The sequence below is a fragment of the Buteo buteo genome, chromosome Z (assembly GCF_964188355.1).
Source record: "Buteo buteo chromosome Z, bButBut1.hap1.1, whole genome shotgun sequence".
NCBI lineage: Eukaryota > Metazoa > Chordata > Aves > Accipitriformes > Accipitridae > Buteo > Buteo buteo.
In genome coordinates, this window is record NC_134204.1 from 37,248,598 (window position 1) to 37,271,885 (window position 23,288).

Sequence of the window (23,288 nt, forward strand, 5' to 3'; positions counted from 1 at the left end):
GATAAGTAAGCAACTGTTACAGAGCATTTCTTGCTGATGCCTAGCTGTAATCTAAAAGAAATCAGAAGTAATTCCTTTGGTAAAACTGATTCTGTAGCACAGTTTTTATTATGCTACCTCTTCCTATGTTCCAAATGGGTGAGTATTACAAAAATAACTAAATAATGGAGGAGTAATCAAAGGTGTTATGTTGCCATAAAATAGAATTCAGAATATTGTATGATACTGGAAAGAGCAGATACTATAATTGTGGGTCAAGGTCAGTACCTTTAAAAATGTATGCAATACCAGCATAAACTATTAGCTGGATAGATTTGATCTCTCTTGATTTCTCACTATCCTTGTTTCAATATTGCCAAACGAGACTGTGACAATCATAGTTGGAGGTCAGAGTGAGGCCTTGGTACATAAAACAGGATGCTGTATGCTTTCCTGCTCCTCTTGGTGCCTTTTGTATATATATGTTAAAAGCAAGAAGAATGACTTTCATGAAATCATTGATAGTAAACAAAACACTTTGAGTTTGGTTTTGGGATGTGAAAACAAAGACATGATTCTACTTCTGACCTGCCACATTAGAAGATACTGACAAGTCTTCCAAGAAGTGCCAATAGATTCCTGCTAATTTAGGATGCTGATTCCTGTTAATTCAAGGACTCGGTGGCCGCTTCTTGGCTAGGAAGGAGTTGGAGGTTGTTCTCTGACCATATAATCTAGAGCATCTAAGGCTGCTGCTGGCCTGGACTGTCACTTGTCAACAGAGTAACCTTTAAAAGTATTTTGGAGTAGGTTATATTGTTAGAAGGTCTCTTTGAGTTTTTTACTTTTTTTGGAACCAGATAAGGAAATGCTGATTGTTGAGAAAGAATTACTGAAGCAATAGAGTCAGATTCTACCAGATATACTTACAAGCAGCATAACCTCTCTATGCAGAATGCTCAAAACCATGAGGCAATTTCAGGTCTGCATAAAGGTGAAAAGCAGTACACGAGTTTCCAGGCTTTGTATGGCTTTAAGTCACTTTTCTCCCATCTGATAGGGTATCATTCAAACTTAGCAAAGCTGCTAGAAAATACAACATTTGAATATGAATAAGAGCAAGGCATTTTTTCTGGAAGGAGTCATAAAGTCTGGATTTTTTTTTTAGTCCACTAGGTTTTTTTACTCTTTAAAGCACATTGCAAAACCAGTCTTTTTTTCCTCCCTCTTTAAGAAATGGTCCTGAGCAGAAAAGTGTATGTGGGAGCTGAATACATATTTTAAATAAGATTTTCAGTTCATCTAATAGATACAGGATTAGTGTGCTTGTTCTTAAAATTAGAAATAGCAATCATGTGAGTCACTCATAGTTATGTAACCTTCATTATCGGCAAATTTGGTATGGCGTTACTGTAAATTTTCTGGGTACATCTTTCAGTTATACAGTCTTCTTCAGGACTCTAGAAACCTTGACTATAAACTAACCAGAACTGAAAAGACTTTCCCAGTGCCATCAGAAAAGGGTTGTTTACCATGTTTTGAAAATGTTTTTACCTTTTCAGCTTAAAAAATTGAAACCAAATTGATTGAAATGATCCTGTGTAAAGAATGCATCTAGACACAGGCCAAGTGATAATTTCAATTTCAACATTGCAAGCTTTCAGAAGTGGCTCACTGTGTTAGTATTACCATTGCAGATAAGAATTTAGACTTTGAGTTTACTGAAACTTAATGAAGTTTAACACTGAGTGGTTACTTACTTTCTTTTCATCTGCATTGCTGATAGGTATTCCTAGTAATGAATCTCCTTTACCTAAGGTTATTCATGTATACAGCTAGAAGATGTTTTATGTGAATTTTCAGAGACAATTCTGAGCAGTTTTTTTAATTTCTTTTAAAACACAGTGAACTTTATAGAGATTTTATTTCTGTTTCTAGCTTTTTCATCAATTTATTAATATTTAAGAGCTTATTTGCAGAATTCTGGAGTTTCAATACCCTGCAAGGTTTCACCAACTCCACAAATCAATATAAAAGATTGTGTAAGTTGTCAGAATACTTCACAGCGTTTGATAAACATTTGCACAAAGGTCATGTCTGGTATCTCTCTATTGCTTTAAATTATATCCTAAGAACTTCCCTTTTTTAAAGTTGAATTACATAGTAGAATGAATATACAGCATGAATGTGTATTTCTCGTTGTCAGGAGAAAAGCTGCGAAGGTGTGAATTTATCATGAGCTGGAAGTGATCAATTTATACTAGCGCTTTGGTTTGTTTGACTTTCCTCTTGACCTGCATATTTCCATTGTATTCAAATCCCATCATTCCTTCTTGAATTATGGTTCAAAGGTCTATCTTCTCTGAGTCTATAGAGCAAACACTTTTTTCCAAAGAAAAGTTTTTTGTTTTCCTATTATGATTACCATAGACTTCCTTTCGAGTTCTACATTTCTGTATGTATGTAATTTAGAACCTTAATCACTTCTGTTGTCTATGTTAGGGTTTTTCATAGGCCTCTTTTTCTTTTTTTTTTTCTTCTCCTGGTTCATCAACCTTAACTACAAGACTGCATAGTTTCTCCTTGTTCATTCCTTACTTGTTCGGCAGGGGAGGTTGTTGATGTTGCATATGGTTTGCTTACCAGTACTTTGGTACCTACATACATCATATTTCTCCTTTTGTACAGGGGTATCGTCTCTGAATGAACTTCAGTTTCTAGCTTTTCCCTGTACAAATGGAGCTTAAAATCTGTTTCTTGTAAAATGCTTAGAAGGTTGAGGCTTTTTAATTGTGTAATCGACATAATAGAGAGATCATGTTTATGAGATGCTGACTGAAATAACACATAAACTTAATTAAAAGCATAGAATTTGGAAGTTTTGATTTTAAAAAAGCAAAAAAATCAGTTTTCCTCAAAAAATGCTAGTCTATAAACTTCATATACTATATATTTTATTTGTTTGCTCAAGCAAAAACTTACATAGTATGAAAACGAGAACTAGAAAGCACCCTGCTTGTCAACAGATACGTTGTCATTAAGGGACCTGTGAAATGGTAAACTGAAAGCATCCTCTGTGTTCTATGTTGCTGCTTTACAAAGCAGAGTGGACTGTTGCCAAAATTTTTTAGGTTTGTTCTTCTCCAGTGCCTAAATACACTCATTGCTGAATTTCCCTACTGGGAAAAGAGTTGTGCTCAGACACTTGTGCTATTCAGTATTGTAATCTGAAATAGCAAAGATAATTAACCTAATCCGCAATGTAAATTTGTAATTTCTTTCACTTTGTTTAGTAACTACTTGATTTATAAGGAGAAAATGATTTGCTGTTATTTTTTCTTTGCTTTTTAAATCAAGCTTGTGGTTGTATCTAATTGTAAAATAGGAAATTTGTGGAGCAGTCCTAAAAAACTTGGCTGGAAGCACAGCTAAATGGAGATTAACACAAGGCATCTTTAAATATACATCATCCTCAAAATTGCCGGCTCTTGAAACATCTTCAACTCCCAGCATTTCTACCATCAAAAGATGGAGGAGGAAAATACTAAAGTTCAGAGATTTCTTTTCATTATCTATGCCTCAAGACTGCGGTCAGCTAGAAAGACTTTACACAGAAACTACCTTTCCACTGTAGAAATATCTTCAAAGATTCTGTCTCTCAGCTTCAGTTTGTGTCTCGGATCTTTTCAGATGACATAAACATGATAGCCTTTGCTCAGCATTTGCTAAATCAAACACAAGTTTTTCAGTGCACAGAGAAATCCCCTTTCAGTTAGGATCAAAACCTTGCGCATTTCTTCTTTCCATTGTTTGATGTGTTAATTGAAACCGAACAGTGCAAAAACCAATGCAGTAAATCCAGTGAGCATACACTTAAGATAATTACAGCAAATAACAGCTTCATCTGCTAAAATAGTGTTGGAAGCTCTTATTCACAGTATCTGAACTTTGATACTGCTGTTCTGACTCTCTAGTTCCAGTAGTTTAGTATTCTGCATTACCACACACAGAGCTTATTTTTGACCCTTTGAGTTGAAGGATTGCAGAGGCAATCCTTTCTTCACCCTCAGTCAGTGAGGGAAGCATCTCCTGTCACTAAAATCTGTGCAGCTGGATCATAGGTCTCTTCATGTACCTAATCTGCTTTGTAAAAGAGTTGAACATGGATCATTTAAAAGACTGGTGGGTAAGAGGTCTGTTAAAGGGAATGCCACTTTTGGGGAAAAAACACACACAGATGTTTATCTTCAGACCCACTTGAAATGTTTTTTGGAGAGGGAGGGAGAGTTTCATAAAGATAAATCAGTTCTTACCTGTTAGGTTGGCACATCTGTGTGAGCGGACATGGAGGGAGACAATGGCGTAAATGAAAGGCTGGAAAGCCAATATCTCCCCCCACCCATGCTTTTTACTGCTGAGTAGTTTCCTTCAATGTTGCATTATACTTCAGCAGTTTTCTGTGACTTCTTCAGTTACCTTGAATTTCTCGCAGTTCTGTCTTGCTCCTTAGAAATTTCTTACTTGACCCTTCTTTGATGCTTCTTCCAACTGATCATGTTCACTTGTTCTTGGGGAAAGTAGCAATCATACGGTCTCTGCAAAGAATTGTACTCTTCAAGAAGACCACATTACACCCTTTCATCCTTTTTGTTGAGCTGCACTCTTGTAACTAAATATGCAGTATACAGTACTTTTGTGGTGAATTTTAAAGGACTGAAATAGATGTGGATTTTTTGTTAAATGCATATACAGGTGCTTTTTTTTTTTTTACAATTTCTAGCTAGAATAGCATGTCAAAAATACTGAAGTATGTCAGAGCACATTTTACTACTGTCGTGGTTTAACCCCAGCCAGCAACTGAGCACCACGCAGCCGCTCACTCACTGCCCCCCCATCCAGTGGGATGGGGGAGAAAATCAGGAAAAGAAGTAAAACTCCTGGGTTGAGATAAGAACAGTTTAATAGAACAGAAAAGAAGAAACTAATAATGATAATGATAACACTAATAAAATGACAACAGTAAGTAATAAAAGGATTGAAATGTACAAATGATGCGCAGGGCAATTGCTCACCACCTGCCGACCGACACCCAGACAGTCCCCGAGCGGCGAATCCCCGCCCCTTCCCAGTTCCTGAACTAGATGGGACGTCCCATGGTATGGAATACACCGTTGGCCAGTTTGGGTCAGGTGCCCTGGCTGGGCATGAGAAGCTGAAAAATCCCCGACCATAGTCTAAACACTACTGAGCAACAACTGAAAACATCAGTGTTATCAACATTCTTCACATACTGAACTCAAAACATAGCACTGTACCAGCTACTAGGAAGACAGTTAACTCCATCCCGGCTGAAACCAGGACAACTACTGAGTTAGGAACAAACAGAAGAGTGACTTGCTTCTGCATGTGATTCCTCACATTGCAATTTTTGCTCTGTTTTTTGCCTTGAAATGTAAAAAGACTTAGTAAAAAACCACTTGAATGCACAGTCATGATAAAAAGCCACAATTACTTGTACGTTCCTTTTCCATCTTCTGATTTTGTATAATGAATGGAATATGTATCAAGACATACAGATTATATATTTTTATTTTTCTCTGTTAGCACTATATTTGCCATAAAAATTCTGTAGAAAATAAAGTTTGGATGTTTTGTTGTATTACATTTGTTTTTTCAGAGAGAAAAGATTGAATAGAAATCAGTATAGAATATGTTCCCAAATGAGTTACATACTTAGAAATTTGCTCAGTGCTAAGTGTGTTGGCCTTGAGTGGCCTAATCTGTGCATTCAAAACTTAACAAGTTTGTGATCTGAAGATTGTCAGGCTTCAGAGATTAGAAAAAATGAAAGAAGCCAAGAAGCCAGCTAACTAACTAATTAGGATAGGATAGGATGACAGTAATTGGTTCAAAAAGGGAGGCTATACCTGTCTAAGCTTCCCCAGACTGAAAAAAAATTTAAGCTCAGATGCAGGTAGCAGTCTCCCCAGTGGAATGCAATTTATTCAGTTTGGTTTGGTGTGACATGTGTGATTATCTACATATGAGACATGATTTTTATGTACTGCTGCAAAGAGCATAAATCTTGGGAAAGGAGAACATCCTGTTTGCCAGAAGGAATCTAGTCTCTTAGATGAGACCATGAATGAGATGAGACCTACTGTCTAGCTGATGTGACAATGTCCTCTTGCAACAAGAATGCTCCTGCAGTAAAGAGACTCTTTTTAAGGATAGGAGGAAGCAGGTGTTGGTAGAGGGAGGTTACAAAAGATAAGGAAAGCTGTTTTAAAATATTGTCAACAGTAGCTGACTGGCATATTAAGCAACAGAATAAGGAAATAATTTACAAGTACTACTGTGCTAGAAGCCCCAAAAATAAGATGTGGAGCTGGACTGCTTGGCATCAGATGACAATCCTGACACACTAGGTGTCTCAATGACCTGGAGGAAGGAGTGTAATCTGGGGGGAACAGTGTTGCCTGGGTACTAGCTTTGCAGGAATGACGGAGTAGGATTACCTGGTGAGAGAGTGGCACTGTATGAAAAGGATTTTTTAAGTGTAATACCGGACAGCTATTGTAGAAAAAGGGAGTACTGTGTATGGCTTTTGGATAGAAGTCCTATATTTTAATAACAAATAAGTAGCAGTGAGGTTGTATTGCTGATCTTTTCATCAGGATGCTGACAGTGAGGCAGAAATGCAAAGCGAAATTCAATGAATTGTGAAGGACAGGTTGTAACCATGGAAGGTTTCAACTATCCACATAGAGCCTGCATCATTATCTTGCCAAGGCAAGATGTAGAGATACAAGTTTTGTATGGAATAAGTAACTTTCTAGAACAGTCAGTCTTAGAAGCTAAAAGGGAAATTACTGTTCTGGGGTTTATTTTGAGTGGTATACAGAACTTAGTTCAAAAAGCATTAGAGAGAAAGCCTCTCTGTAATAGTTACCTCAATACAAGAAGAAGCGCAGAATTGTGCAGCTTGGAAGGAACCTCTAGAAGCTGTCTTGTCCAACCTGCTGCTCAAAGCAGTGGCAGTTTGGGAAGGCTGCTTAGGATCTTGTCAAGTTTTGACAAAGGATGGAGGACATGGAGACCAAGGATGGAGATTTCAAAACCTTCCTGAGCAACAGTTCCAGGGTCTGACCAGCTTAATGAGCAACTTCTTTTTATATCTAGTTTGAATTTAATGTATTCTAACTTGTGTCCATTGGTTCTCATACCATCCATGGTGCTCCTCTGGGAAAAGTCAAACTCATCTTTTTGACTCCCTTGCGTTAGGCAGACAGCAATAAAATCTTACCTTCTCCTGGAGCTAAATCAACCCAGGTGTTTCACCTGTCATCATAACTCATGTGCCCAACCCTTGACCATTGTGATACCACTTTGCTAGGCTTAATCTAGTAGGTCAGTGTCTTTATTGGAGGAACACAAAAATAGACACAGCCACACATGCAGCCTCAGAAGTGCCGACTAGAATCAATTTTGTAAACCAACTGACTCTGCTCTTGTCTATACAGCTAGTATGTTGTTAGCCTTTGCCACAAAGGCATGTCACTACCTAATGTTCAACTTGTGGAACCCACTTTTTCTGCAAAGCTGCTCTCTAACTGGGTGGTCTTCTAAAATGTCCTGTTGCAAGGGGTTATTCTGGTAGGACTTTGGCTTTGCTGAACTTCATGAAGTTCCCATCAGCCTATTTTTTTCACCTATGAGGTCTCTCGGAACAGCGGTCCAGCCCTCTGGTGAGTATATCAGTTTCTCTCCATTTTCTATCACCTGTGAACTTGCTGAGAGGCACTGTAACTCATCTTCAACGTTGTTAATAAAGACATTAAACAGTACTGGCTCTGTTATGGATCCCTGAGGGGTGCTTTTCATTTCTAGCTGCCAGTTGAACTCCACACCACAGATCATCACCCTTTGAGCCTAGCAGTCCAGCCAGTTTCCCAGCCACCTTACCTACTTTTCAATTCAGATCTCAACTATTTGGCAATAAGGAGGTAGGAGACCATCTCATGCCTTGCCAAATTCAAGGTATACACCGTTGCCTGCTCTCCCTTTATGCTTACAGCCGGTCATCTGCTTACAGAGGCAGTCAGGTTGGTGAAGCAAGATTTTTCCTTGGTAAATCCATGCTAGCTGTTTCCAACCACCTTTTTGTCCATTAGGTGGCTGGACATGATTTCCAGGATGATTTGCTCTGTAACTTTCCAAGGAAAAGAGGTGAAGCTTGTGTTTCCCCACATGTCATCCTTTATGAAGATGGGTTCATGTGATGTTTGCCTTCCCCCCCCCCCCCCTTTTTATATATATTATATTTAAATAGTAGCAGAAGAGAGTAGACCAAATCAAGTGGACTGGCAATGTTCCAGTCCAGTTTCCAGAAAGGGAACCACATAAAAATGAAGCAACTAGTCAAAAAAACTCCGGTCCCCCAAAGACAAGAACAAGCAGTACAGAAAGTCTGTGAACAGTTGGAGACTGTTAAGCAAGGTACTGTAGCTGAAACCCAGCTGAAGTATGTGCTAAAATTTAAAAAATGAAATTTAAAAAAAACCCAAACCAACCCCACCCCAAATTAGTCTTAAAAATCTTTCTGTAAAGACTCAGTGGGGAAGTTTTTGTAGCCCTCACAGAGGAAAGGTCAGCATTTAAAACTTAAGCTTGCATTGGTGAGAACAGTTAGGCCAATAAACAATGGCAGGACAAATGCAAGTGGAAAGTTGAGAAGGCTAAAAAAGCTCTTGGAAGAGTGGTTTTCAAAGATGCCTAAGCTGTGACATTAAAATTCTGCTTAAATAAAGTGAAAAAGAAGCCAGTTAGGAAATTTGTAGGTTTGCTTAATGATAAAAGTGTAAAAACATACACTGGGTTCACAAGGCCATAAAAGAACAACTCAGTGAATCTTCGCATCAGTCTTCCCTTCTGAAGATGCTAAGAAGGTGTCAACAACTCAGGTATTTTTTGTAGCAGATGGGTCAAAGGTGTTAGATCCGTTTGAAGGAACTGTACAGCAACTATGAAATCAAGTAGATAAGTTATTGTTAATATCTTGATCTTAATATCTTGACAAGATACACCCAAGAAGTGTGAAGGCACTGAAGTATGAAATCACTGAACTGTAACCTCATTGTAAACAGTCACTGCTAGTGGACTGGCAAGCTGCCACTGTAACTCCCATCTACAAAATGGGCTCCAGAGGGAGCTGCAAACCAGTGAGCCTGGCTGCTTCCATACTTGGGAAGATGGCAAGTCTGTCTTTAGGAAAAAGGCGGGGGCAGGGGAAACGACAGAGAGGGAGAGAGATCACTGAGCACAGATCAACACAGTTTTGTTGAGGAAGCATCAGTGTGGCTCCTGTAAAGGGAAATCCTGCTTCATTAACCTGCTGGAGTTGGAGAAGGGTGACAGTAACTATGTGGATAAAATCTGGTCTGTATTTTCCAATTGCCTCTGACAAGGCTCCACATGAAAGGTTATAAAGAAACTCCATTCCTGCAGGATTGGAGGAAAGGTCCTTTTAGCAACAGGGAACCTCTAAAAGCAGAGGAAACAAAGGGTAGTGCTTACGTGCCACTTTCAGGATGGAAAATTGGAATCAGCCTGCAGAAACTGTTAGGCTTGTGCCCTCTCCTGAGTAGCATCTGCTTTTGCCTCTGCTGGAGACAGAGCACTGATGATGGATGGACCCAGCGCTGGTCTAATGCAGTTGGGCATTTCTACCATTCATGCAAGCCAGTTATTGACTTGTGTGGGTTGGATCTTGTATTACACATTGTAATTTCTTGTCTAGGCTTGCCTGAAATATTTCTGGCTTAGATATATCATAGCTTCAGTTGGAGAGTATTTCACAGACAAATGAATTTATTTGGAAGTGTTTCAGATATTCGGACTATAAACCTACCCCTTTACTTATTTCATATCATTTTTTACTTCTGCATGTCTTTCATCACCCTAGAAAAAATCTTTATGTAAAAGTTAACTCTTTTTAAATATGTTGTACAGTTATCATTGTATGCTTGTCACTTAGTGTGTAGGGAGGCAGTATGTATGTATACATATGCGTGTAAACGTGTGTTCATTCAAATAATGTTTTTAAAGTTGAAAAATAACATGCTTCAGAAGATAGAGTTTCAAGCAGGAAGTATGTAATATTGAATACAGTCTTTAATTATGTAAACAATGCTTTTTCAAGGAAGCATTTTGCCATTCAGTGCAAAAAGTGAACATGCTGGGAGGAGTTAGGACAATGTGGAGGTAAAGGCCACTGTAGTCTGTGTTACAGAAATTGATGATGACTGATGCATGGAGAATAAAATAGCAGCAAAGGAAGTCAGCCTGTGAAGGCAGCTGAGAGTGATCCTGAAAATAGCTGGAGTCTTATGTGTCATGCAAAGCAAGTTACTTTTAACTTTTCACATTTCTCATTTTCTTTGCGCTTTATGTGTTACAGCTGAGTCAGAGATGCATTTAAAATATAATGTGCTTTAAAATACTGCGTATACTGAAAGACCTCTTTTTTTAAACCCTTTTCTTAAGTTTGCAGGTGTTTTGGCCAGATTTTCTTTGTGCCTTATCTCAAGGGGATTTTGTGAAGCATAAATTTACTGTGAAAGCAGTTAGGTGCTGCTGCTCAGAGTACAGCAGAAATGGCTGGGAGGATATTAGCAATCCAACCTTCAGAACAGAGCTAGATCAATGTGTATTTATATAGGATGTGAAGGTATATTTTAAGCAAAATCTGCATATTAAACTCTGTTCTGTGTGCTGTAGGATCCTAGACTAAAATAGGTGGGGATCTTACTGCTAAAATAATGTGCAACTATATAATTAAAGATTGTGTCAGAAAACACAAGTGTAAATGAACCATTTAAACTAATGTCTTTCATTCCATCATTTCCCACTCTGACACTTTAGCATTCGTATCCTGACAACTTTATTCGTATGTAATTTTAATGAAGTGAAAAGGAGTAATGTAAGTTTTGTGTTATATTGACTTCAGCTGGTTGATATTACAGAAAAAAACTGTAGTAATAATATAGTAGTAGGTCAGGGCTAGAAAAGAGGAGGAGAGATTTTGTTAAAAAGTTTCTCAAATAGCCACTGAAAAAGATTAATGGTAAGATATATCTGTACAAGGTTGGCTGGTGGTTTCCCCTGAGACTGAATACTTTATTCCCCTCTTAACAGGATTCCACCTCCTGCTGGTCTCCTTTTCATCTCAGGCATTTCCTTACCTAAAAAGGACTAGCTGAAGCTTCTTAATTTATGTTACAACCAGCACTATATCTGAATTTTGTAAATTCAGATTTATAAATATTAATCAGCTGTTGTACAAATGACTCCTTATGTTTGAAGTATGCTAAATGTCATCAAATTAGAACTAATTTCTGGGTGTTGACAAGTTTTTCTGTAGTAATATATTGATATGGGTTTGGTTTAATTTTTTAAATGGTTTTAGTGGTGTCTATGTGAATGTTCTGTCATTCTTACTTTTTTATTTCCTCTTTTGTAGACTGAATCTTGAAGAAGAATTGGATCAGATCAAAGTACACCAATCTGTGGGTAAGTTCACAATGCAGGAGTTTAACTGTGTTGACAATAAAAAAGAGAAGATATAGTATTTTATATGTGTATATGTAGTCTATTAGAAATACTAATTTTAAGGTTATTTTTTTCTCCAAAGGTTAATATATTTTTGTTGAATGTGTATTTTGTAAGCATAAGGCCATATATATTCCTATCTCAAAGTACGTTTACCCTTAAGTTCTCCACATGCCTATTAAATCAATGACAATTTTTATATACAGATATACACTACTATATGTTTGCAACTTATGTGTATACACTACATATAAAAGTAGTTAATTATTTTGTTTAAAATATGTATGTATATAAATACATATGTGTAAATTCTAAAATATGTTTATATGTTTATGAAGCTTTTTCCAGAATCTGAAATGGTTTTTGCAGTATTGAAATACAGTGATACAAAATTTCATGCTCATCCATACTTCTTTTTTAATACTAGTCTTACAAAATATGTGAATTTCAACATAAATTGATATGGTGGAACTCTTATAAGAATTGATCATTAGTATCTTCTTTTATGTCTTTACAATCTTTATAATAGTTGATGGTTCTGTGAAGATGGGTCTTTGTCAGTTGGATAGGTAATATATTACCATTGTCTCTTTATCACTCCTCTGATTCTTTGTATTATTCGCTGTTCCTGAATCATCTGGGAGAAGTATTCAAGAATGCATAGTTACAGTCCAGCTGGGTGTCATGTCTGTGGTGTATTCTTTATGCACAGTATTGTGCAAAGGAAGGGAGTAGGAGACTTGGAGAAGTACTCTGCATGTTCTTAGCAATAAAGCGTTACCATTCTTTATCCCAATTTTCTGCTGGTGGGTGTTCTCTTTTTTTGTGGTACTGTTGGCCACTTGAATGAAAAAATAATATTTTTTTTTCCTTTATTTTAAATTTGGTTTATAGTATCTATAAAACTTAAGTGGAAATATCCAGCTGCTGAAGACTGAAAGTTACTGTTTTCTTTCATGTTACTTCTTAGGTGTTACTTTCATAGCCCCAGATAGAGCTGAAGGGAACTAGTTAAGGTTCCAAATACTGACTTTAAAAATCATTTTTTTGCTTTTGCCAATTTAGTCAGTCTTTGCACAGAGAGAAGTGGAAAGGCAACCAGCGGTGAGAAGGAGTTGAGGGCCTGCTGAGCAATAACCATGCATTTCCAAAAAACAGTCAGATCCCTGAAACTGCCTTTTCTTGACATGTTTAGTGCTTTAACAGTTAGTCCTTTATTCCTTCTTTTTTTCATTATCTTTTCAGATTAAAGCGTATCCTCTTTTAAAAGTGTGTGGGTGGATACATACTTCTAGTTTGGTTATTGGTATGATGATTAGTTGTTGTTATATTGGGACTGAGAAAAAGGGTTAAACTACCAGTGAAGTGTGTTAGGCAAATTTTACTTACCTTTTCCAGCATTTGTTGTTAAAGGTATCATTTAGAAGGACATGAAATTTTTTGTAAGATTCAAAATCAAGTCCAAAGATATGTATTAAGCAACACTTTTTGTTAGCACGTAAGACTGAGCTGATTCCAGCCATTTCCAAACTTTTATCAATTGAAGTATAAAAAACCAGTTGCTCACCCAGTCTATAAAAAGTAATTTCCTTGTTCCCTTGCAAATCCTAGGGTATTGCAGTGTGCTGGACATGTTTTTCAGTTGGCTGACCTTTTCTAGAAGACTATACCGTAATGACTGAAGCTGGATATCCATCTTTGAGCATAAATGAGTATATGTAAGCAATCTTTGATCATGTGCTAAGGAAGTTTTTACACCCTCTGCCCTAAAATGGGTATTAAGTGTCTCCTCTTCCCAAATAGAACAACCACCTCAGGTTTGTTGCCTGTAATTTGCTAGGAGTCCAAACTTGATACGGCCTAAATACACTTTGCTCACAGTCTCAGTATCTCTTCTTTTCTAAAAGGAAACCTGACATGAATTTACTTAGCTTATGAATGATGTTGGAATTCATTTTCACCTTAGCAGGTACCTTTTTATACCTGTTTCCATCAGGCATTCTAGTGTCAAGGGATAAATTCTGAAAAAAGTGGCCAAGATTCCCTGTATTAAAAAAGATAGGCTCTGTCCTCTTGCTTGATTAGATACCAGTTGTGTTTGTCAGGAAGAAGTACTGGATAGATTTGTTGCTCACCCATATCATTTTTCAAACCCTGCTGGTCAAAGATGAAAGAGGTCAGGGGAGAAGGAAACTCTGGCCTTGCTGTTCCAAATTTCTTTCCATTCTGATTCTGTTGGCCAAGGTGTCTCTTTCACCACTGCCTATTATTTTCCAGTAGTCATCAAATCCAAATTCCCTATTCATGCTATTCATGTCATAATTTGTGTATGAATGTAAAGAATGTGTTGGCAGGTACTCATGCCGTTTCCTCCAAAAGCAGGAAACTGGGTCTGTCTGATCCTATTCAGAAAAATAGCAAGTGCCTTATTGAAAGAAGGTAACTGTTGGCCCCCTATTTCTTCAAGGAGGCAGTTTGAAGGCTTCTTTTGTTATGAGACTTCTTCTGAATCTACGGGATCCCCAGGTCAAGTGTGAGAATGGCATTCCCTTCTTCTCGTCTTCGCAGTGGTTTTTCCCACTGACTGTTTCAGACTTGGCACATATTTGGGAGCATGAGTTGGCTACCACTGGAGTAAATAACACAGTGGCTTTCTGCACCATGGCACTTACTGTCTTGTCAGGGGAATCCTTCAACTCGTGCATACCGGAGGGAAGAATGTCATCGTTTTGGTGGTTCATGTAGGTACTCTGTGAGTGACTAATACACAGCTGGTTTTTTTTAAATTGATAGTTTTTTCTCTATTTAAGAAGGCTTTCTGCAAATACTAATAGTGAACTGCAGTATCATAGGTCAAGTACCATTTTGGCAGCAGTGTTGAACTAACTCATGATCAGATATGGTGACTGTTAGTTAGGAATTAAGTGTTACATTCTAGAGCCGGCACTTAACTATGTTTTCTCAGTGGGACGTAAGTGTACTTCTGTAAGACCACGGTTATTTGATGACTGCAGATAGTGGGGTTTATGACTTGACTCCTTGAGGGACGACTTGGTATTTTTTTATGTAGGAGTGTGACAGGTAGAGCATATATCTTGCTGAGTAGACTGATATGATGAACCTTACTGCTATCATAGACAGACAGTTATAGGCAGTGCTGTTTCATTGCCTCCCTAACCAATTCCTGTGAACAATTACATAACAATTAGAAGGGAGGAGGGGAGAAGGGGGCTGAATAGGCCATTTATTTTCTGCTCGATAGAAAGGGTTGTGCATCAGTGACCTTTGGCTTTTCTTTGATTTATGTTGCTTGTGACTTCTGTGATAATGCTGAACATGTATAGTCTTTTCTATTTTGCAGTAGTATTCTTTATTCTCTGCATATAATATGTTTATTTATAGATAGAGTTTTAAATTGTATTTTAATACATCCACATAATAAACATAACACCTTGTGTGCTTTGATCAGTTTCTTTGACTATGGGAAATCATTTTTCTTTTCAGTGGAGTACAGTAAATGCTGATATAAAAGCTACAGCAGACATTCAAATGAGTGAATATTTAGAAAAAGATGAAAAGCATGTTCATATTATCTTTGTGTGTTACTTAAAGAATGTTGTAAATGTATGCAGTACCACTGTGCTGGGGGACTGTAGTCTGAAATAACATGGGAACTAACATATTAATATCAAGGTAAAGGTACATATTCCCCAGATGCATAGTTTTACCTTTTTCAGCTTTTATTATCTTTAGAATAGTGTTCCATTTATTTCATGAATACAGAAGTATTAATTGGCCATGACATGTTCCAAAGACAAAAGAAAGGTCTAATTCACTCTAACAAACTTGTTAGTCACTGTTTATATCAAGAGGATTGTGAATCTACAGAGAGTAACACTGTTTTCTTCTACACTTGCTTTGTTTATAAATCAAAAGTTTTTAAGTGACCTGCAGTGGCTGCTTGTAGTTTGAAATGATACTTATAAAGCATACCTGCACCATGTAGCACAAATATTTATCCCTTAAGATTAATTCTTTAAGTTAATTTGGGGGGAAGAAGGGCAAGAAAAGAAATGTGAATATTGTGGTGTTTTTACAGTGTCTGGATTTTGTTGGCTCTTTAATGTAATATTTTGTATTCTAAGGAAAACGTCCTTTTGAGGTGTGTAATTGTTCACTTCTGTGATCAACGGCAGTTTGTGAATGCTGAGTACTTGGTTCAAATCTAAACAGAATGTGTTTTACTTCTGATTTACTCTACGTATTAGTATTTCTAAACTTTTTCTTAGCATTCTTCTTTATGAATAAATCTAATTCTTAACTTGTCTTTTTTTTGTGGGGTTTTTAGTACCTAAAGTGCATTGCTGTGCCTCAGAGTGATGCTTAGAGTCATGTTCACTCTCATTAGTTGTATCAATTTCTAATTGTTATGAGTTCACAGTATTACAATGGAATGATTTATGTGATTTATCTGGTGAAGTACATGATCTTTCACTTAACAAAAAAGGGGGTTTAAAGTTTTTATCCATCCTAATTCTGTTACTGTTTGCTTTGTTCACCAATCACTCTGATCCTCCTAGCAGGGGACAAGACCTAGAGAACAAAACTGGTAGTGACTGTGTAGATAAAAAGGCAATGAATTCTGCTTTTAAGGCATAGAGGGAATAGTCTATAAAAGAATAAAAATCAGAATGAAAGTACAGCGTCTTTAACCTGCAGATCTATTGTACCTTTGAAAAGCTTGTACTCTGAAAAAACATACTGTGATGCTACAAAGATTCATAATTACGTGACAGAACACTTTGAAAAGAGATCACTCTTTAGAAACTGACCAAAAGGCTTGTCAAGAAAATAGACCACATCATAAATAATTGCAGAAGTAAAGAATGCATTTCCTTAAAATGTCTAAGTGTTGTTTTAGTGAAATACTAGGTGTCAGAATATATTTATTTATTCTCTGATAGAGAGTTATTATTTATTTTCTGATAGAGCCACTTTTTAAACTTACTGAAGATGATGGGTTTGAGGATAGTACTCCAAAGAGGAATATGAAGGAAGTTTCACATCAGACATTACAGAAGGTAAGATACCAACCGCAGCAAACAGATTTAAATTTTGATATAAGAATCATATATGTATAAGTCAGTACTCATGAATTTAGGCCATGATTTTCCTTTCCTAATTAAAAAATATGAATTTCCAAAATCATGTCAGAAATGAATTCTAGTGAAGTAGCTGTGAATGTATCATGTGAGATAAGCATGATTAATGTCAGAGAAAATGAAAAGAATGGTTAGAGGTATAATGTTAAAAACTAACAAATCATCTAAATCAGAAGTAACATACGCTTAGCGTTTTACCACTTTTAAGTTCAGAAACCTTCATTTCTCTTGCTGAGTATTTAATTTCACATGATATCAGGTGTTAATCTCCACAGAGCTCTTGCTATAGAATAAAACTGATGCATAATAGTGATAAATCCACATTTTGCTGTATTTAAATTTTAGCACAACATTGTATATGTAAATATTTTCTACATATGTGGGTTTATCACTCTTTTCACAACATAGTACCGTATGCATTTAGTGTTCTTTGGCTTAGCAAATATGATGAGCATTTAATCTTTACTGCTCAACATTCTACATGTTTTACCTCATGCAGTAACAAGATGTTCTTAACTAGTTGCTATTTGTATTGATATTTGTAATATACACAAGTAGTTTAGTATGTTAACAGGTGTTCACTTAAGAGGGCTCACTTGTATTTTACCATATGTTTCATTTGCTGCAAAGAAAAGACATCCTTCAAACAGTATCCTGCCTTTTGTTTGTCATTTTGCGAAACAATATTTGTTTAATTACTTATAAATCTTTAAAAGCATGCTTAAATTGAATAAACACAAATCTATAACTTTGAATGTCAGTTCGGGTATGTCTATTTATTTTTTATTTGTGAATTAACTTGTAGGAAGTATGGTAATTTACAGCAGATGATGTGATTGCATATACTTGTAACACTTGCCATATGGTCAGGCAATGAAGGCTGTCATCTCGTTATTACTGAATGACAAACATCATGTTAAAATAATAACACACAGAATAGAAAGTGCTCACATTCATTTATCTTAAGGTAGAGTGAGTAATTGAAATAATATGAATGCTACCATCTGAAATGTCACACAGTTTATGCTTGCTTATCATCTATATTTCAGAACTATAATTTTGTTTGCCATGTACTACATAATTTTTATCTCTATGGATATACAGAATTATGGTGGTACCTTAGGGATAGGTGTAGAAGCTATTCATTGTTTGTTTCCTTCTAGTTGTCATATATGACTTTAAGTGCTAGTGAGTGCAAAAGGTTGCTTTAAAGAACTGAGAAAATAGCACAATCTCAGTTTAGGAAGGTGGTTGAAGAAAGGTACTGGTCTGACTCCTTATCATTGGGGAGGGAAGTACAAACTATGGTTTTAATCATAAATCTTGATTTCATTGAAGCATTTGGAAAAATCCCTTTTATTTCTAATTTCACCCAATAACTTTATGTAGCTATAAGGCAATCTCGCTTCATTGTGGGAGTGCTATGAATTTCCACAAAGGAAAGTAGCAATGGGTAGGCGTGCATATTAAAGGTTTCCTATCAAACCCACAAATTCAGTATCAAATTCACAAATGTATCTGAAGTTTGAGCATCTCTTGCCCTAATTTACTCTGTACATTAAAGCATCTGATTTATCTGGATCAAATCTGTAGTAGCCACTTTGTAAGTCATGCTGTAAGTTTTAAAATAAATTAAATGCATTCGCAAAATGTCCTTGAAAAAACATATAGCATTTATTGAGAAATACTATGGCTTCAATATTTTCAATGTCAAAGCAAGTTTTGACATTTTGTATTGCTACAAACTGATGGAAGTGGCCACTATTTTACAAGGTGAGTACCTGAAGTTGGCAATGTGCTTTCTACTATAGCTCCTCGAAAAATAGTCTTTTCTACCCATGCCCAGAAAAAACTAGAGCACCTGGCACATTCCGTAGTGGAAGAGTGGGGGTGGAGCTTGTACAAAACCAACAAAAATACTTCTCCAAAATGACTAAGTGGTTACTGAGCACAAAACTCACTCTGATGCCCTTTGGAAGCTTCTGGGGAAATCTCACAGATTAGGTGTTCATTTTAGTATCTGCTAAAATGAAAACTACCCCTTACTTCTGGAAATTATGAGGTTTGGTTGTAACTTTAAGCAAATATTCCAGAAGAACATTGAGAATCAGTTTATTGTTAAAGACCTTGAATATGTGTAAACCTCAAAGGTCTTTACAAACAAAGCATATGCATCATATATAGGTAGAATATGTTTCTTCAAACTGCATATGAGAAGCTTGTAAAGTGGCTTCATTGGAATAGGATAGATTTTCCCTTTCTGTGAATAGAAAAAACATTTCAGTCTTCATATTCTTTAGGTGCTGAGCTTCTGATATCTTTTTCTATAATTTTTTGGAGTTTGTTGGAAAATCAAATGAATACTTAATTTGTGTATTTACAACACTTGAAGGAACTTGTTGATTTAGATAGCTAGTGCAGAATTCTCTGTATTTCAGAACAGTTTTCCTTCTGAAAATGTTTTTTTTTAATTCAATTAGTATGTATAACCAAATCAGTAATGAGCTCAAGATGCATCAGGAAGGCTCATCAGCATACTCAAACTTCTGTGTCACTTTGCCTGGAATTTTAACTTCTTCTACCATCTGCCCTTTGTTCAACAGCTGCATTATTGCAGCTAAAATGTTTTCATCTGCACTACGTTAGAATTATTTTTAAATTAAGGACTATAGATTGCTTTTGTCCTTGTGCTTAATGTAATATTATTGTCAAATAATAAATACATTTGAAAACATAGGTTTTTTTCTACTGAATAGGCTGAAATATTATGAATGCTAAAATTGCTTTTGTTAGGTACAACAACTAGAAAGAAGATTAAAAGCTATTGAAGGGGATTTAAAGAAACAGAAAGAAGTAAATAAAGACTTACTGAAGGAGAAAAATTATTTGAAAGCATCTTTAGAAGTGCAAAAGGAAGATGCAGACACAAGAGAAAGAGAGCTGGAAGCGCTACTTAAGAGGATTTGTGAAATAAAAAAAGACAAAGCAGAACTTCAGTTAGTGATTGATGAGCAGGAGAAAGAAGCTGCCTCTTTGAAGAGGCAAGTGGCAGAAGCTAACAGGTTGAGAAATGAAAATGAAGATTTGCTGAGTCAAGTGCAGGAGCTGAAGTGTTTGCTGGATGAAGCCAAAGCAGTGGCAACCTCTGGGCAATGTAATTGCAGGATAACAGGCACCAAGGTTAAATTAAAAACAGCCAAGAAAAAGAGCTCTTTGGGACATCATGGAGCTTTTCTCAAACAGTCCATCAAGGTTGTGAGTAATGTGTTTGAGAACTTCAGTAAGGACGGCTGGGAGGATGTGAGTGAAAGCAGGTACGGCTCTCATTAACTTAGCCCTGTAGAGGGGACACTGTGCATATGTAAAGCACTAGCAAATGGAGATTGAATTTCAAGTACTGTTGATTTGGTATTCAAAAAAAATACTGTCAGATCCTTTGAAATATCTTGGGAGGTCTTGTTCTGAGCTTATTGACTGAAATTTGCATGCAAAATTAGCCACAACTGCATGAGTATTTGAATAGGTGCCAGGAAACCCAAAAGAAGGCAATGCTTGATTTCTTCCAGTGATGCTATTTTCATGCAGTCATGAGGCTTGAAATTGACAGTTTGGCAGGTTGATTTAATTTGCTGGCCCTTTGCATATTCACCACTGACAGCTAAGGATTCCCAGGCAAGCCTACTAAGTCGGTTTAGTTATCTTGTGACATGCCGACCCGGGAGGAGAAACATTTTTTCCCCTTAATTTAGTTAGATAAATTTTGAATGACCCATTTCAGCTTGCTAGCAGATGTCTACAAGCTGTTTAACATCCTTTAAATTAAGAACCATCCACAGTAATTATTTCATGTATGTTTTATGCACAGTCATTGTACTACCTTTAATTGAATGATGGTTAAAAATCAGTTCTTTAAAGGTAATTGTTAGTGCATAGAGTCCCACTCATGAGTCACAAGACCCTCAGAAAATTGCACTGGCAAGCTTCACAAATGTTTAGAATTTTTGCTTCTGCTTCTGTTTGTCCACACATACTTCAGGAGGCAACAGAAAGCCACTACGTAAATGGCTATCACACCTTGTCTTTCAGTACTTTGTCCTAAGAGACATGCAAATAAACTTCTCAAGCCTGTATTTAGCCAAAATGTAGAGAAGGTGACAAAAGAGTAAAGAAAATGGAATTGTCTCTGTAGACTTCATGTTGGCTTTATATGTCATATGAAGCAAATCAACAGTGGCAAATGAAACCCTTATGGAGCAAATCAACAGTGGCAAATGAAGCCCTTCTGCTGCTTCTCCCTATGCAAAATAGGGGGCTCCTGAACACAGTATCTTGAGAGAGAAAACAAATTATGAACCATGTAATTTGTCAGTTGCTATCATTAATGTAAAGCTGTTTGGTTTTCTGTTTAATTTAATATTGCAGATCTGATTTTACAGAAAACATACATGTTTTTCTGTTGCAGTTAGTGAGCTTTTTATTTATTTTACTATGTTTTGATCTTTTAAGAACAAAATTGAACACACAAATCAGCATTGCAATTTGAGTTTGAAGTTAAGTGGAAAGTAATTGTATGGCTTCAGTTGTTGTGACTAGCCATAAATACTACTTTCAATAATTGTACAACTATTGGGTTAGGGAATTCTTGTCATATAATAGTGAGGATTTTTGAAGGTGATGTTTCAAGGTGTCATTCTCAACAAGTTAGGGAAATATCTTCATTTAGTTCCCTCTTCTACTTATTTATAAATACTTTATCACTTTATCAAGTTCTTTATCACTAGCAGCTGTCGCTGAGTTTCTAGATTCAAGCCTTCCATTTTCTAAATAGAACGTTCCTTGAAAGCATTCAGGTGAGGGAAACGTGTTATGTACTTAGAAATATCTCTGTGCTACTGCAGCTCCTTCAAACTATTACATTGATTTCTGTTCTTATCAGTCAATAAGACATACCAATGTGTCAGGACAGGTTTTGGAAGGTATAAACATGTTTCTGTAATAAACTCTTCTCTTCAATTTGAAGCCTTTTCTCTATTTAAGTAGCCTCCATCTCTAAACCATTGATTTTCATGACAGTGCAACTTAATTTGAACTCAGTTGTGCCTTTTTAAATGTCTTGGTTTAAAAAGTAACAAATCAAAATTACCTTCTGTCAAGGGATCCCTCCACAAATCTGTTTGCACAAATGATGATGAATAGCCACTGATGGTATAGAAAATATATCCAACACTTCATGTTTTAAGACAGACTTCACTGAATATCAGAAAACAAATGATAATCTGGGGCAAAGTAGTGAAAAACTGGTAATTAAGAGCACACTGAGTGCAAGTTTAAGGAATAATTTGCAGTAGAATGAAAGTTTCAGGTCCAGTTTCTGTGCATGACAGGCAATTTCAGTAGAAGGACTACCAAGCTTACAAAATTTAAAAGCACTCTAAATGGGTGCAAGGCAGAGATTTCACTGAAGTGTGATTTCTGAGTTTGTCTCAGTCAACACTACAAATGAAAGTTCAATTGAAAGGAAATGTTATTGAGTGAAGTATCATGCATTTGTTAGTTTTGTTATCAAATGTGTAAATGAAAGAAAGTAGAAACATAGTATATCTTTGTGAGCCATTCACAGACTAGAAGTGCTTTCAAGTAGTTTTTAATGTATGTCACTTTTTTGGACTGTAATTAAGCTGTCCTTTAAGTGACAGTTGAAGTCTTGGATCTCCGTGCATTGTACAGTGAGATTCCACTTGACAGAGTAGAACTTGATAATACAATTTCAGAGATTTCTTCTGTCCTATTTGTAAACATCTGTTGAATAAGTCAACTTAGTACTGTTTGGTTTTTATAGTAGTTTCTCTTCTTTCTTGCATGTGTTATTTTCTATATGCTCAAGCATTGGCTGTTTGGAACTTCTAATGTTTAGCTTTATTTTGTTTTGTTTTCTTCAATGTGCTGTATTAGTGACTCTGAAATACCAGCTTCTGAAAGTTTGGAAACGGTGATTACGAAGACAGTGCAAAACATTGATCCACTGCCAAACAGAAGTAAACAACAGGGTAAAAAGCAAATACAAGGTAGTCAAAAGCCCTGCAATGTTGTTCGTTTAGAAGGCAAACACCAGCAGTATAATAAAAAGGTATATAATAGAACTTGTTTTATTCTCCTGTGCAGAGTGTTGAAGTTTAATAGTATTATCACTGCTGTTTCCCTCTTAATTAATTTGACTCTTGTTGTAAACGGAAAGGAAAATCTACTTCTAGATATTCAGTGGGTAGTTTCACTATATTTTAGAATATTTTCTGAACAATTAGTCTGCAAAAGTATTTGGAGGGGGTGTCAGGAGTGCAAGAAAAATGTGAAGCTGCTGTAAGCTAGTCCTGCTGTCTCACAATCCAGATAAAGAATGCCGCTGACATTCCATTAAACTCTCTCCCAATCAGAAAAGCCATACAGAAAAGGGTGACTTAACCCATAACAAGGGAACAGCAACATCCCCTCCTGTGCTGACTAATCAAGCATGAACACCTCTCAGTTTGCTTGGTGCAT

General features: G+C 36.4%; 1 protein-coding gene across 5 annotated transcripts in view; it reads left to right on the plus strand.

Moving 5' to 3' along the window:
* CNTLN (centlein) overlaps window positions 1–23,288 on the plus strand; it is a 199,485-nt gene that overhangs the window by 114,490 nt on the left and 61,707 nt on the right. For all 5 annotated transcript variants that reach the window (XM_075021816.1, XM_075021817.1, XM_075021818.1 and 2 more), the window contains 4 exons: window positions 11,501–11,550; window positions 16,579–16,670; window positions 19,545–20,065; window positions 22,704–22,878. In XM_075021816.1, the coding sequence (XP_074877917.1) occupies window positions 11,501–11,550; window positions 16,579–16,670; window positions 19,545–20,065; window positions 22,704–22,878 (838 nt within the window). The remainder of the gene's footprint in view (window positions 1–11,500; window positions 11,551–16,578; window positions 16,671–19,544; window positions 20,066–22,703; window positions 22,879–23,288) is intronic.